This window comes from Hemibagrus wyckioides, linkage group LG07 (genome assembly GCF_019097595.1).
Source record: "Hemibagrus wyckioides isolate EC202008001 linkage group LG07, SWU_Hwy_1.0, whole genome shotgun sequence".
NCBI lineage: Eukaryota > Metazoa > Chordata > Actinopteri > Siluriformes > Bagridae > Hemibagrus > Hemibagrus wyckioides.
In genome coordinates, this window is record NC_080716.1 from 9,824,569 (window position 1) to 9,841,284 (window position 16,716).

The 16,716-nt window shown below is 37.3% G+C and overlaps 1 protein-coding gene across 1 annotated transcript in view; it reads right to left on the reverse strand.

Moving 5' to 3' along the window:
- Positions 1-16,200, reverse strand: part of si:ch211-106h4.4 (MAM and LDL-receptor class A domain-containing protein 1) — a 28,671-nt gene extending 12,471 nt beyond the window's left edge. The window contains exons 1-25 of the mRNA XM_058394841.1: positions 15,974-16,200; positions 12,824-12,931; positions 12,544-12,672; positions 12,359-12,458; positions 12,006-12,168; positions 11,616-11,859; positions 11,390-11,512; positions 10,929-11,056; positions 10,602-10,836; positions 9,475-9,737; positions 8,835-8,925; positions 8,454-8,594; positions 8,154-8,285; positions 7,462-7,589; positions 7,202-7,370; positions 4,621-4,740; positions 4,382-4,536; positions 4,161-4,256; positions 3,297-3,387; positions 2,977-3,099; positions 2,788-2,890; positions 2,165-2,315; positions 1,793-2,009; positions 1,111-1,237; positions 841-970 (exon numbers count right to left, since the gene is read on the reverse strand). Of these exons, the coding sequence (XP_058250824.1) occupies positions 841-970; positions 1,111-1,237; positions 1,793-2,009; positions 2,165-2,315; positions 2,788-2,890; positions 2,977-3,099; positions 3,297-3,387; positions 4,161-4,256; positions 4,382-4,536; positions 4,621-4,740; positions 7,202-7,370; positions 7,462-7,589; positions 8,154-8,285; positions 8,454-8,594; positions 8,835-8,925; positions 9,475-9,737; positions 10,602-10,836; positions 10,929-11,056; positions 11,390-11,512; positions 11,616-11,859; positions 12,006-12,168; positions 12,359-12,458; positions 12,544-12,672; positions 12,824-12,931; positions 15,974-16,046 (3,540 nt within the window). The 5' untranslated portion in view covers positions 16,047-16,200. The remainder of the gene's footprint in view (positions 1-840; positions 971-1,110; positions 1,238-1,792; positions 2,010-2,164; positions 2,316-2,787; positions 2,891-2,976; positions 3,100-3,296; positions 3,388-4,160; positions 4,257-4,381; positions 4,537-4,620; positions 4,741-7,201; positions 7,371-7,461; positions 7,590-8,153; positions 8,286-8,453; positions 8,595-8,834; positions 8,926-9,474; positions 9,738-10,601; positions 10,837-10,928; positions 11,057-11,389; positions 11,513-11,615; positions 11,860-12,005; positions 12,169-12,358; positions 12,459-12,543; positions 12,673-12,823; positions 12,932-15,973) is intronic.
- Between the last annotated feature and the right edge of the window lie 516 nt (positions 16,201-16,716).

Here is a 16,716-nt window from a genome sequence, read left to right on the forward strand (position 1 = left end):
ACACCTGTACCATTGTTCATATATCCATTAATCAAATCAGTTAAGTGTGGGCCAGCTTGGTACATAATATCATGCAGCTAAAAGATCTTCAGTTAATGTTCACATCAGTTATCAAACAACAGAATGGGGGAAATGTGGTTTCATTGAATTTGATTGTGGCGTGATTGTTGGTATCAGAATGGCTGGTTTGAACAATTCAGAAACTGCTGATCTACATGCACAACACTCTCTATGGTGGTATAGAAAAATAAACAATATACAAAATGACTATTCTGAAGGCAGCAATGCATTGTTGAGGAGAGCAGTCAGAGAATAATGGCCAGACTGGTTAAAACTGACAGGAACCCTCTAGTAACTCAAACAACCACTCCATGGATACATGGTGAGCAGAAAAGCATCTCAGACTGCACAGCACCTTTTAATCTTGAGATGGAAGGACTACAGTAGAAGACCACCCTGGGCTCTACTCCTCTTAGCAAAGAACAGGAATCTGAGGCTACAGTGGGTTCAGGTCACTGAAACTGGATAGCTGAAAATCATTGTTTGCATAAATATCCCAGGAGATCAGCAGTTTTTGTGAAATTCACACACAAGCCCATCTTGCACCAGCAACTGTGCCAAAGTCAAAATCACAGAAATTTTGCTGATTCTGGTGAAGATAAGTAAAGCTTTTCACCTGTATCTGCATGTATGTATGTATGTGCATTGCACTGCATGTCACATGACTGGCATATTGTATAATTGCATGAATAAGCAGGTACACAGGTTTTCTATTAAAGTGGACATAAAATGTATGCGGATGCATGTTATATGTCATGGTGTGGAAGATTCTTTTCTCACCTTATATGGCTTGGTCTCAGACACTGTGGTAGAGAAATTTCTCCAGCTGTTTTCAGCAGCATTTGATTTAAAAATCAGCCTTTCACGTGAGTTCTCTATTTCCAAAAAGACTCGCAAAGTCCCTGAATTACTGCAGGGACAAGATACCCAGAGTAAAATGAGTGAAGTCATGAAGTTGCAGGTCTTTCATTCTACAATTCAGGTTTAATGCAATTCTATATAATGTTAGAAAATAAGGAATAGGAGAAATATTGTGTGATTTGTTCAGACCTGCAATTTACGTTATACCAAAACGAGAGGCAGGAGTCAGAGCTTTGTTGGATCCGCTCAGAGATGAGCATAGATGTACTGTTGTTGTCTGAACTGGTCAGCTGAGATAGACTCAACATAAACCTGCCTGTGTGAAGAGCAAGACTTATGTTCATACTCATAAACTGTTTTAATGGTTTGATATTTAAACATTCAACTGAAAATAATTCTTCACTAATATAAGTAATATAAAACCTTTTGAGTCTTAAAATGAAGACAGTAATAAAGTATAACTCATAGAGTACCATAATAATAAGTTCAGTATTAAACTAGTTGTTACATTAAAAGGTATATTTCAGTTTCAAAGTTTACATGGTTTTCTCAAACAGGTAAGAAACATATTTTGTTTCAGTTATGAAATCAGTTCATTTTTATGTTATGAAACGTAATGTTATGTTATGCTGTTTTTTTTTTATTTCTTGAATAATGAATAATTAATAAGAATAAATGAATAATGACTTTGGGCTGGTTGAATGAATTTCTAGTGCATCCACAATTCTGATTCTGAGTTTTTCACAATTCTGATTTTTCACAATTCTGACACAGTCATCTACCATGTGTGATGGTGGATAGACACAGGGTAGTTCAGCAGCCCTACATCAATTTGAATTTCTTTTCTTTCTTTCATTTTTTGGTTTCTCACCATCTGTTGTGTGTGTAGTTTGGTCAGTCAGAGGACCACCCGCATTCCCATCTGCATGGAACCAGTCGTGGTTGTTCAAGTCTGAATTCACCCATGTACACAGCCCTGACTCAAAATCACAACTTCCAGTGGGAAGGCAAGCTCCATTTCTTACTGACACGTCATCCAGAAATATAAAAAACTCCTGGCCAGGACTTAATTTTGCCTTGAATGCCACCTGTTTAAAAAAATGTCATTAAAGACGTCCTTCAGACGATTAGCATTAATGGATCATTTTTCTGAGTATTGCAGCGTTGTTCAAGCCAAAAAACAACAACAACAAAACAATTTAATGAGCTTGCCTAGAATGAGAAATTGCGTTTGAGAATTCACCTTGAATTTGTCTGGAGAAGATACAGTGACCTCTGCCACCTCCCAACCTGTAGAAGCCACTCCAGAAAGAGACCAGAGGTCAGGACCTAGCTCTCCATTTAGGTAAACATGCACAGAAAGAGCATCACCAGATCCAGCAGACAGCAAGTACCTACAAGGCGTGTACATTTCATGAGCATGTTGTATTAGTAAAAGTAAAAATTTTGTCTATGCATTTAAAGCTACTTCCCCTTTGAAATCTAAATATTAACTGCCATTTGTGAGTAGACAGACAACACACACTACCTGAACCAGTTTATGCAGTGTCCACGGTTTTACAGCAGTAAATATAACATATAATGTCTTCACACAGGAATGAAGAGTTTTTATTGTACACAACTTTTTATTTTTTAATGTGTGCAGCGAGCAGATAATACTTTCTTTTGAGTGTGTTACACTGCCTTGTGACAAAGCATGTACAGCTGTTTTATGATGAGGAAAACTGGCTGGTGAGTGGGAATTGGCAGATTTCCACTTTAGGGACAAATTGGGGGGAAAAAAAAACGTTTTATTTGGTTTTCAGTTCATTGTACAAAAGTAATGCACTTTCAGATGTATCCATATTAAACATAACCTTGGCTTACCAGAACTGTAGGCATGATTCAGTCGTTTTACTGTATGCTGGAGTCAGGAGGTGTGTTACCTCTGGCTTCAGAAGCTCCTTTCCCAAAACAGCCATTGAATGACCTGTTTGCCCACAGAAAAAAAGTGTGACTGTTTTAAATGCGTTTTTGAGAAGACATTACTAATTACACATGTTGCAAGGGACTTACCCATTTGAGTTTGGTATGTGTGATCAACATGGCCAGTGCTGCCATTCACACGGAGCCAGTGAGTGCTGTCAGTTATGTCCTGATCAAATCCACACAGGGAAGAACTTTCAAAACCACATGGACCTGTACACAAACACACGTCATATTATACCTCTTTTATTTATCGTACTGTTAGTAATTCTGTTGGATAATAATGGTTGTGGAACTAGGTCTGGATGTTTTACTGTTGTATGGAAATCAGGGTTGTACTTGACTCACAAATTCACAAATGATGCATACAAACAGAACAAGGGTGGTGGTAAAAGACAAAGATTACTTACTATGATCTTCACAGGCACCTGAGGTCACTCTCACATCATCAAGTGCTATGAACCCACTGCTATTGGCATTTCTACTACCAATGAATTTGACCTGCAAAAGATCGCATCAATATATAGCTTCATTTTAGTCATCAACAGATGACTGAAGAGACAGATTGACTGTTGTTAAATACCTTAAGGAGGATATCTTTGTGGAACCAAACAAAAAAGTGCTGTCATGGATACCTTGGACATTTTTAGTTCAACTCTTCTTCAGTTGTGTGTTTCATTTACCCTGTTCGTTATCCTCAACTGTAAGTCTCACCATGTCTTTGTCTAAGCTTCTGTTTGATGTCAGTTTGTCATGCCTAGCCTTGATCTGGTTTTGCTTTACTTAGTTTTGCCCTAGTTTCTGTTTCACCCTTTAGTAGTTTCTTTGCTGTTAATAAACTGAATTATTTGGCTCTGTGACAAGCACCACTAATGATTTTGATGATATTTTAGCCCTTTTCTTTTTTAAGCTTGGTATTTATTTATTTATTTTATTTATTTATTTATTTTTCCATAATACATCATCAGCAGAGACTGAGAAGAGGCATGTTACCTAATACACCAGCAGGGCATTAAAAGAAAAATCATGAATAGAGCTACCAATGTGCATATAAGTGTGTGTGTAATAGTTTGCCCCACATCATTTTTATTATGCCATCAGTGAGACCGCTTGATATAGTGCACTGCTAAACCTTAATAGTTTCACTGTCAAGCTGCTGATATATAGATTAGATTTCAGCCCTCCCTTCTAATATCACCACCAGCTGTCACTGATGTGTGGTGTATAAATCATACTGTACTGAGTCACAGCCATTAGAAAGAGATCTCTCTTACTGTTTGTACATCCACCAAGCTGACTGTGACTTGTGCTTTCAGCCACTCAGCAGCTTTTGTACCTCTTCTAGTCCACAAAACCAATTCTGTTGTTTTCTGGGATGAAAAAGAAAAACTTCATTTTCACGGTAGAAACAGCAAAAAAAACAATGCACTTGTGATGCTTCAAAGAAAATAGATTAACCAGCATATAAAAGCTAAAAATCCTTATTCTTACATACCAACTTAACCACAAGGTCCAGCTTTGCCACTGATGCTCCTAGCATGAAATACCAGAATCCAACACACATAGCCGTGGCTTGTATATTTACAGGGGTTGAAAGGACTGCTGTTTCACCATCATTGTCTCCAGGCATATTCAGAGCCATATAGAAACCTAGACAGTAAAAGTATGGTTGTTAAACAACATAAAACACACAAATAGAGCAGATGGTTGAAGAGTGACTTGTCTTCTAGTTACCATGCTTATTTCCAATGGTATGGTCATAAAGGAGTCCTTCATTGCTTGTGTCTACCTTCAGTCCCTGTTGACGCGTCCAGTCGAATCCGTCATCACGTTCCTGAACCCAGTCACATAGTCCTAAAGGCAGAAATGTTATTATGGCTCTAAGAGAAAATGATTTTCATTCAACATCACTGTTAATATAAATGACTATTACATCTTTACACAAGAATCCACTATCTACCAGATCATACTTTCTATTCAAGAAAGATATATTTGTCATGTGACTTATATTATTTAAACTGAGACAAGGTTATCATTGCTTCTCTGAAACACTGAGTTGACTGATCCACCTAATGTAAAAGTGATCACTGACAGCACATCTGGGTTGACAGACAGGAACAGGCATTTAATTCTGAGGAAGAACCTGCCCAGTACAAACGAATTTAAGAGAAATAAAGAAAAAAAAGAAATAGTTGCTCTAGTATTTTATTTTTCCTGATATTCTTTCCACAATGATCTATATTCTATAATAGGGCAGGTAATCTGTATCCTATCTTGAGTGACATGTTGGAAATAATCCACTTATATCCTGTGGGAAAGGAGGTGTCATACATTTTTGTCAGTATAAAGGCACTCAATGAAGCCATCTTTTTTTATCATCTCCTGCCAAAAAAAAAAGTACTGGCTGAGTTTAAAATGCAGAATAATGATATGTAGATGATATTTAGATATTGAGTTTGTCAGATAATTGATGCTTCTGGGGGTTTATTAAGAGCATAGCCTACATTTTGGGCATGACCAAGTGCAATGTAATACATTAATGCACCCACTTATACTCCCACACCCTAAAACAAGCATCAGTATGATCCTTTTTTTTGGAATTTTTTTGTGTGAGAACTATGTTTGCATTGTGAAGGCACTCGTACTCCTAAATGTAATTTATACAGATTATTTTGCCCACGCAAATCAATCAATACTTAACAGACATACATTATATTGCCAAAAGTATTCGCTCACCCATCCAAATAATCAGAATCAGGTGTTCCAATCACTTCCATGGCCACAGGTGTATAAAATCAAGCACCTAGGCATGCAGACTGTTTTTACAAACATTTGTGAAAGAATGGGTCGCTCTCAGGAGCTCAGTGAATTCCAGCGTGGAACTGTGATAGGATGCCACCTGTGCAACAAATCCAGTCGTGAAATTTCCTCACTCCTAAATATTCCACAGTCAACTGTCAGCTGTATTATAAGAACGTGGAAGTGTTTGGGAATGACAGAAAAAAGGCCACGTAAACTGACGGAGCGGGGTCAGCGGATGCTGAGGCGCATAGTGCGAAGAGGTCGCCAACTTTCTGCAGAGTCAATCGCTACAGACCTCCAAACTTCATGTGGCCTTCAGATTAGCTCAAGAACAGTGCGCAGAGAGCTTCATGGAATGGGTTTCCATGGCCGAGCAGCTGCATCCAAGCCATACATCACCAAGTGCAATGCAAAGCGTCGGATGCAGTGGTGTAAAGCACGCCGCCACTGGACTCTAGAGCAGTGGAGACGCGTTCTCTGGAGTGACGAATCGCGCTTCTCCATCTGGCAATCTGATGGACGAGTCTGGGTTTGGCGGTTGCCAGGAGAACGGTACTTGTCTGACTGCATTGTGCCAAGTGTAAAGTTTGGTGGAGGGGGGATTATGGTGTGGGGTTGTTTTTCAGGAGCTGGGCTTGGCCCCTTAGTTCCAGTGAAAGGAACTCTGAATGCTTCAGCATACCAAGACAGTTTGGACAATTCCATGCTCCCAACTTTGTGGGAACATTTTGGAGCTGGCCCCTTCCTCTTCCAACATGACTGTGCACCAGTGCACAAAGCAAGGTCCATAAAGACATGGATGACAGAGTCTGGTGTGGAGGAACTTGACTGGCCTGCACAGAGTCCTGACCTCAACCCGATAGAACACCTTTGGGATGAATTAGAGCGGAGACTGAGAGCCAGGCCTTCTCGTCCAACATCAGTGTGTGACCTCACAAATGTGCTTCTGGAAGAATGGTCAAAAATTCCCATAAACACACTCCTAAACCTTGTGGACAGCCTTCCCAGAAGAGTTGAAGCTGTTATAGCTGCAAAGGGTGGACCGACGTCATATTGAACCCTATGGATTAGGAATGGGATGTCACTTAAGTTCATATGCGAGTCAAGGCAGGTGAGCGAATACTTTTGGCAATATAGTGTATGTCTGGAAATCTAACCCCATCCAAACAGATCTTCTGTTAGGGTGGAAAAATGGTGGATGTAAGTGTAGAAAAGATGTTAAATTATTACTAGCAAAATAAACGGCAAAGTCCAGTAATTGTGACACCAGTCAAATGGATAAATAATTATAGGTTTGAATATAAATAAAAGCTACACCAGTACAATCTTTTTTTTAACATATTAGTGAAATCTATTAGATCTTACATATTAATGGAGTAAGACATTGGAGCCTACTTTTTAGTCAGCACAATTAATGCCAATGTGAAGTTCAGCTGTATTAATCTTGGTTTTACATATTGACATATTGGACAAATGTCTAGCAATTAGCTTTAAGCACACATTTATTCCTCACCCTCCTCAAAGCTGTAGTCCATGGAGGATGCAGGTGGTGTTGTGGGATGTGTTGTTGGAGCTAGTGTGGTGGTGATCGTGTCTGCACAGCTCACACTCTCTCTGATGTAGATATCATCCAAGGCAATAGCTCCTTCATCATGTGCAGGCCGTATGGCCTTAAACACAAGCTGTGGATGATAAAACAAAACAGATGATGATGATAAATCAATCTAAAGCAGGCGGGTTTTGGAGATTTGTCAGGGCTAAACAGTGGCACACCTGGTATTTCTCGGATGCTGTGTAATCCAGTGTGATTTTGTGCCACACTTTGCCCTGAGTGCCAGTCTGATTCCACAGGAAGTTTGAAATGCCGGACTCATTCACATATACAGTTAGTGTGAGTTTGTCTGTGAAAAACAAAGAACACTGCTATAGATTAATCAAGGGTTTTGGTTACTTGTTATGAACGGTGTACTGTATAGTTTATGGTGTAGTAAAGCTATTAATTATGAATTAAGTTGTGTTGTAGACTAATTTTTTAGATATTTAAGATGATAAGTATGTGCACAACAAATGCTAAAAAGAGAAAATAAATGGAGGGATATTCATTATGAATTATGGGGAGAAGATTGTTTGGATTTGTGTAGGATTACCAACAGGGGGCAGCCAATTGCATCTTTCCTAACTGCTGTTCATACAACATCAGGGAGGGGTGTAACACTTGATCCTTTTTAAAATATGTTCCTATATGTTTACAGTGCATAATAAGGACTGTGTTTAGACTTTTGCCTTGATCCATTTTATACTCAGTTTAAGGAATTAATGCAACTCTGCAACTCCATCAGGAAGAATGTTTTAGTTGCCATGATATAAAGTATTATGTACCATACTAAATATTAACCACAATTTTATTATTATTATTATTATTATTATTATTATTATTATTATTTTTAAATATATACAAAGCTTACCTAAAATATACCACATATCCATGTAGTACCAGAACTCCAGACATGCATGGTCCACTGGCTGCATCACCTCACTCTGAAGATAAGCAATTTGCTCATCATTGCTTTCCTTTGTGCTAAAGGCCATGTAATGTCCTGAAAAACAGATAAACCGTCAGAGTCAGCCAAAGGCAAAGTTCCGGTTTTGTTAGAGAGACTGATAACACTGCATGAGCAGGCAATAGACCTTTAGAACCTACTTTATTGTACTTTTTGTAGTGCATGTGTATGTGCTAGTTATCTTACAAGAATTTTTTTTTTTACCCAGGTTTGAATTGGTGGTGTGATCCACTGAAGGTGCAAACCTGGAGGCACTGACTCCAGATGTCCAGCTCCAGTCTACACTGTGGGTGCTAAGAGCACTGTTTTCCCAATAACACAGATCCATCTCAAAGTCACACAACCCTGTGGGAAACACACACACACACACACACAGTTTGATGACATCAAATTTTATAATAAATTTATTTCAAATAATAATCATTTTCCTTACTGTGCTATAATATGTAATATACTGTATATTTTTAATGTAAAAAATATATTATAAATGTAAAACATTAGCTGGAATGAAAAATAATTTAGTTTCACAGATATTGTTAAAGTGCTGGTGTTGTTCCTTTTAAGTAGGGATATTAATATTCATACCATGAGGAGGACAAGGCCCATTTAACACACTCAGATCATCAATGGCAATGTCCGTAACCTGACCTTCCCCAGCCACTGCTTCAAATACAATCTGATAGATGACCAAAAAATATGCATGTTATTTTTATCAGACCTATATTCTTATATCTTTGTAAGTATGCAACAATTCTGTCTTTATATACACCATGTAAATGCTCTTACTGTTCCTCCTTTGTGTGCTATTTTCAAGAAGATACAGTATGTCATGTCCTTTTAACAGGATAGCAATCCTTTGTGAACTTCATGCATACACATGAATTTCCACATAATGTATAAGTTTATCTTTTCAAATTACTATTATGTTGTCACATTTCAAGCTAGATAAGTAAGTCATATTCAGCTCAACAGCAGTTCCGAAGAGAAACCTGCTTAATCTTTATGATTGATGGTATAATTCTTAATCATAAAAATGATATCACATCCAACCGGTCCTTATCAGACAGAATGTTGTTTTAAAATTACTTAATCACTGTTTACAAGGTTAAGTTCATAAAGTTGATCGGAAATCCACAGCAGTGTGCAGTCCTGCATAGCAACAAGTAATAGCAAGTCTATTTAGTGTTGCCCCATGTGAATTGTATAATATTGCCTGGACATATACCTGGTAAGGGCTGAGAGGGCTGACGACAGTGGCTCGACCAGGTCTCCACCGATCTCCCTGATCTCCACTGCGGCTCCAAAGAGTAACTTGAGAGTTGTGTGACTCGTGCAGGTACACATTGAGCATTCCCACATCTCTGCCACTCATGTGATACCAGAACATCCAGCATTCCTTGCTCTCAAGATTTGGCTCATACAAACGTGTCACCATGCGACTTTTACTACCACTTGGTCGATCCCACTGTTGCGCACTCAGATAGTAACCTTAGTGCAGGAAATATACATATTGATCCATAATGTCATAATGCCATCATAACAATTACGTGTAGGTAATATATATATATATATATATATATATATATATCTATATATGTTTACATATATATATATATATATATATATATATATATATATATATATATATATATATATATATATATATATATATATGTATATATATATATATAAACATTGAAGAATAACTGAAGAGTGAAAAGATGCAGATAATATTTCAACTATTTTTACCTGAATAAATGCATTAAATTTGTATAAAAACTATTAACCTACTGGCCAAAACTATGGAGATATCTGACCACCACACCCATATATAACCCACACTATTACCAGTTAGAAGCACACAGTTACCTCAATGTCTTCAAATGAAACATTTTCTTTCACCAGAGCTAAGAGGACTTAACATGTTCCAGCATGACAGTGCTGCTGTGAGAATAGCGAGCTCTATAACGACATGTTTTCCTGGACTGAAAACTCTCTAGTGGCCAGCAAAGACCCCTGACCTCAATCCCACTGAACCCCTTTAAGATAAACTAGAATACTGACTGGTGCCAGGCCTCCTCACACAACCACACTCCAACATCTAGTGGAAGGCCTTTCTAGAAAGTGGAAGTTGTTATGGGGGAACAGCTTTATATTAATGACCATGGTTTTAGAATGTCTTATTCACATACTTTCACAGCCACATACTTTTAGCCCTATATTGTACATCAATATGAAAAAAAGATTAAAATACTGTCAACTGTCAATCCTCAGTATGTTTTGACGCTCTGACCTGACAAATAGAAACAGTCGGTCTTGTTGCTGAACTGTGGTTGGTGCTGAATTTCTCACCTTGGTCAGTGCCAAGAGTGTGATCCTTGCTTGGGCTTGCAGAACCAGCATCCTGCATCCCTGTGATTCTGACCCAGGGAAAGTCAGCTGAAGGGTCGGTTTCTAAGCTGCACAGAGAGCTCTGGAACGTACATTCTCTCTCAGGTGGACATGATCCATTTACACTGCTCCAGACCTGCACTTCATCTAGAGCAATACTGCCATCAGTGCCTCCCAAGATAGCCTCAAAGATGAACTACACACACAAACACATACAAAAAACATATAATTTACAACTATACTCAACTATAACAAACTTTAATATATACAGAATATCAAATACAGTACCTGTACTGGACTGTCATTGGTGGCAAAGCTAAGGTCTGCAAAGCGCCATTTGTTCCCCTGTGTACCAGTCCTAGTCCACATAACTGTCTCGGTCCCATTAGTATTCTTAGAAATAAATCTCAGAGAGCCTGTGAACGCCACAGGAACCCTCGTTATAGTAAATGTTATAGTAATTGGCAGCACCTTGTTTTCAATACAATCATTAACATATTAAATATGTTTCAATGCCAAACTTAAAGCTAAATTTACTATTTTGATTATTCCGACTGGCATTTAAAGAATTGTTACCAATATACATCCCCCAGCTCTTATAAAAAAACAGAGGTTTTTTTTGTGAGCTACTTTAATTGAACAAAATACTAAAATGACAGTTTCGTACAAAAAGATGATATTCCCCGACCCCAGCCCACAAAACAAGAAAGTGTTTAATTCATTGCTCATTTCATTTACTCATCACTCACCAATGCTGGGACCATAGATATGATACCAGAAGCTGACACATTTGACTTGCTGGGGATAACTGATTAGTCTTGCAGTCTGTGATGGACTAGAGTTTTTTTTTGTTCCAATAAACATATAATAACCTTAGAATTGTAAGAAAAGTATGTATTTTATGGCATGTAGAATAAATAAATAAATAAAAAACATAAAAGATAAATTAGGCCAAAATGTAAGAGGTTGTTTTACCAGACCCAGTTGTCTTGTCATATCCTGGTCCCTGGTTGTCATATGAGGGTTTATGACCATTGCTCCGCTCCCAAATGAGACTGGCAGACTGGTCTATGTACCAACCACACATGTTATTCTCAAAGTCACAGCTGAGCTGGTCTGAGTCTTCAGGAATATCTCCTTCTGCACAGTCCATCAGTGTAATATCATCCAGCATTATATCTTGATTTCCAATAAAATTTGGATCGATTGAAAACAACATCTGTATGCAAATGCATGTAAATGGGAGTAAGACATTTTGATGGCTAGACATATGCAGCAAAGATTCAAATAAATTGGTGAAGTTATAAAGCAAGAATCAACAATACGCAGAAATGAAGAGATCAAGAAATGCTTAACACTGGATACCTTTGATCCTTTAGGATGATTTCCAATTCTTACAGTTGCATTTACCCAACCATTAGTCTGCCCCTGCTTAATCTCCCACAAGACCATAGATGATCCATTAGTGACCAGACTTAGGGCAAAATGAGAGGATATTCCATAAGGATCATGAAGATGATACCAAAAGCTACAAAAGAGAGACATTATGAACATTTTTAGCATGTTAGCATGAATTATTATCCTGATGTGAAACTCAGGACACTCAGGGAAAAAAAAACATTCAGTTATAAGTAGTGTGGTATTTTCAAGCCTGTCACTAGCAAGAATTGTTTTAACTGGTGTTAATTGGTGCCGTCAAGTGGTGTTATTTCACTTACCTTATCTGGCACCAAAGTGCAGTTTCTTGAGGGAAAGAAAACTCCAAAATTGCCTTTGAGAAAATCCCAACGTTCTCACCCTCTGCATGCATGACCTGACCTATAAAAGACAGATAGACATATGCAGATTCAGTACTTTTTACTTTCTGCATTCTACTAAGTAATACTTAATACTAGGTGTGTACCCCATGGTGTTCCAGTGGTATGGTCCACACCAGGGATGCTGCTGATGTTTGCCTTCTCAAGCCTCCACTGAAATGTATCTGTACTGATATTTTTCCATCCACAAGCATCTTTCTCAAAATTGCAAGATCCTGCAGATACAGCAGTACACCTGTTATAAATACTATAAACAGTATATTCTATCATCATTTCAGCTTGGAAGTAATGCAGAATATTAAGTATATTCTAAAAAGATTATAAAAAAGTGATCATAGAGATAATAGAAAGGACTTCATTGCATACCACAGAACTCTGGGTTTAGTCCATCAGTATAGCTGGCACACGCTTTTTTATAAGACACATGGTTCTGCAAAACACCCTGGAATTGTCCAGCAGAGCAGGTAGCAAGAGCTAGGGCAAAAAACATAGCAAATACACACACTTCTATGACAAAATGCCCTTAATTTGCAACTTAATTTGAAGTCTGAAGTTCAGCATATCCACAAGAGAAAATTATTTTATTCAGTTTATGCTTCTGATAGTGTTAGATTTTTTTTCTTGAGTAAAGCTTTAAACACCAGAGCTTTAAAAAATAAGCATTTCAAAGAAATACTTCAACAAATAGGTGATGCAAAATGAGAACTTGTTTTTGTCTTTGCAGTCAATATGCAATATGATGTGACATAAAAACAAAATACAATGCAAAAGTAAACAAATAAAAACACAGAATATGATGTTATATGAGTGTTAAAAAAATGCCATGTATTCAAATAAACATTTAATAGTATTGCATCTTCATGGCATATTGGCAACTTGCTTATAAAAAACAGAACTTACTTTAGCATATCATTTTCACAGTTAACTAGAAGTTTCTCTCTCAGTGTCAGAGAGAGTCAAACCTGATGCAGGGGTTACAAAATACTTACATTTGGATATTTCATATTGTGCATCAGCAGTGCATCCAAGAATTGCTATTATTTTTGGTAATTCAGTGTGCTCTAAATAAAATGTGCCCATGGTTTAAAGGATAAGCTGACCAAAGCGTTCATCTGTTATTTTTTTTACACCTCATTAGATCTATTCATTACATTCAGCTATAATATAATTACAATATTTGCCCATTGTTAGTTCTCCTCATTCATATATCATATTAGAATAAATATTATTACTAACTGCTGCATGATTTTATACATCATATCGCACTTAACAGAAAAAAACATTTTTTCATAGATTTTCTTTCTCAGAAGGCAAGCCCATGATTTAAGGGTGAGACTCTAGGAAAACCTGTAAACTTATGGTGCTGACGTAAATCAATTTTGAATAGTACAATGCAAAAGATATTGTTACTTGAATGATGGACTTTTCTACTGACACTTGCACCCATTTCTGGGTCACTTGGTTTATCAGTATAGAAGCAGTTCATATACACTCATTTATTATGAATGCTTTACTGATATATCTCTTGTGTAAGCTCTGAGTTGTTTACCTATTTTGTCTTGTTTTGAATGAGCCTTTTCCTGAGATTATCATCTGGATTACCCTTTAACCTTTATCTCTTCACTGACTGGGTTTTTGTCTCATGAATGGTTTATGGACTTTGCTATTGGGCTTCATTGTTTGTCTGCTGCATTTGTATAATGCATTATTTGAAACCCTGTAAAAAAAGTTCAAGATTAATATTAAACAAAAAGTTCAAGATTAATATTAAACTTATATTTAAATGTATTTGTATTTATCCCTTATGAGCAAGCCTGATGCAACTGTGGCAAGGAAAAATATATAGGTGGGTATATAGGCAATAAAAAGATATTGCATATATGTTGAGTGCAGCTCTGTTGTCTGTAGTCCAGCTGCAGAACAGCAGCCTGAGTGTCCTTCTGGATAAAGCCTTCTGCCCAAGATGAAGCTTTGTCCATCAGGACACTCTGAAGCAGTTTAAACAATTTAAAATGGAGAAGGGAGGAGAATCAGTCCTCAATGATTTATCAAAATTTTTTAAAAATTGAATTAAATTTCATTTTCATAAAATAAATTCTATATAAATATCTGTTAAAATTCCATCCAACATAACATGTTACATTATTGCACACTTGGGGTGCAAGAACATAAACATGTAGAATGGAGTTTAGCTTTTTCTGTTTTGCTTATTGCTAACAGAGGTGTCAAAAAATTCTACTGTTCATTTAAAATGAAAAACTTTTGACATGGTGCCCTCTAGGCAGCCCCCTAGACCACTGGCCACAAGTCCTGAACATGTGCTCATATCACATTAAAAATGATGTGTGAAACTACAAACAGTTCTTCTTCTTCTTCTTCCACTTCTCCTTCTTCCTTTATTTTTTAGTTTTCTTCCTTTTTTTGTCAATTCCTACCCACTAGCCAGCTCTCCTATATCAATTCAAGTGAATTGAATTCAGTTTTGTTTATATACTGCCTTTAAGAATGGACATTGTCACAAAGCAGCTTTGCAGAAATTTGGATATGGATTTGGAATAAGATTTAGATCCCTCACAAACCAGAGGTGACTGTGGAAAAAAAAAATCCCTACAACCAGAGGAAGAAACCTTGAGAGGAGCCAGACTAAAACAGGAACCCAAGACAACCTCAAGACAGTTCAGTACAAACTAGGGAGGGGGAGGGCTAGAACATGCTTCCTTTGAGACATATGAAGCCATGCTACTGCTGCTCATGGAAGAATACTGGATATGCTATATGCTTATATATGAGTCTGTAGTTGGTTAATGTTGCATTGAGTGACCAGGAGAGAGTGTGTCATTTCTCCCATCCAGACTGCTTGGGCAGTTTTGCTCTCTAGTGTCTAGAATAGCTGTGGTTTTGTCACGATTTGAACAATAAAACAAATGATTTTCCATTGCATCACGATCCCAGGAACACTGGGCACAAGGCACGAGAATTCATTCCAAAACAGAATGGCAATCTATTTCCATGTGCCATGAACATATTAATACCTAAAGTCAATTTAGCACCACCAGTCTGACTATTTGCATATTTTTGACAGTTGTATTAATACAAGACCCTGCAGCTCTAAGCACCAATACTGTCTACTGTACCACTGTGTAATAAATAGTGTCTAAAAGTGTTGCCAGTGTAAATGTGGATTGTACAGGATCATTGAAAATTTTTTAGTAAACACACTGAGCCTGCTAGTCTATGTAGAAAACTAAATTTCCTGCTGTTTAAAGAACATGATTTGTCATAATGACTATATCTGCAGTATATAACCCAACTGCATAACACTATATAAAACAAGCACACACATTACATAACAAATTTACCAACTAAAGAATTTATCTACATTATTTAGACATTTTTATTCTCTGTTGTATTTTAAGTCTTGTCGATTAAAGATCCCTCCTCCAAATCTCAGCCTGCTGTGTGAACACTTAACCACCTATAATATACACGAAAGCACACAAATACTTTTTGCCTTACCAAGTAGTAGAAAGAACAAGCCTGCCATTGGGAAGTTACACAGAGTGGTGAGAAGGATACAGAGCGTAAGCATATGTCACTGTGACCAAATGCAACTCTTTATCTTAACCCTTTAATCTTAATAATCCTTTGTTGCAAGAGTCCATTGTGTACTCGTTAACCTTAAATATTACTGTCCTAGTCTGTATAGCTGTAAAGATACAGCACACACATATACAGTTATTACAGTTTGAAAGTAACATGCTCATTCAACTTTGGTCAGTGGAACATGATTACACCAAGATTATTATCACCATCATTTCCCCTTGCAAAAAAAATAAAAAGGTAAAAAGTCCTGTCATCAAGAGAACTGCTCACTCTTGAAATAAATGAAGGAAGGGGGACCGTGAGTAGGGAAATGACTTTGCAAATTCCATAGCACTTTTCAGTACCACAGATATCCTAAAAAAAACACATACAAAATTTATACTTAACTTTATTTCTTTTTGATTAGGTCGACATTTTCTCTTAGGAGAGTAAGAGGTACCTGAAGCTCTGGCAGCACAGTTCATATCAGCCTGAGACACACATACATGTACACCCCGTGTTGACCTTTGCACCGCCTGGTATGCAGTTGTTTTTGCTTCATTTGAGTTATACAATTGCTTTCTGTATAAAATGTCTGCAGTCATTAACAGTCATTAAAGATTCAAAGAACTTTATTAATCCCAGGGGGAAATTCCTTTGCCATGTTACAGTTGCTC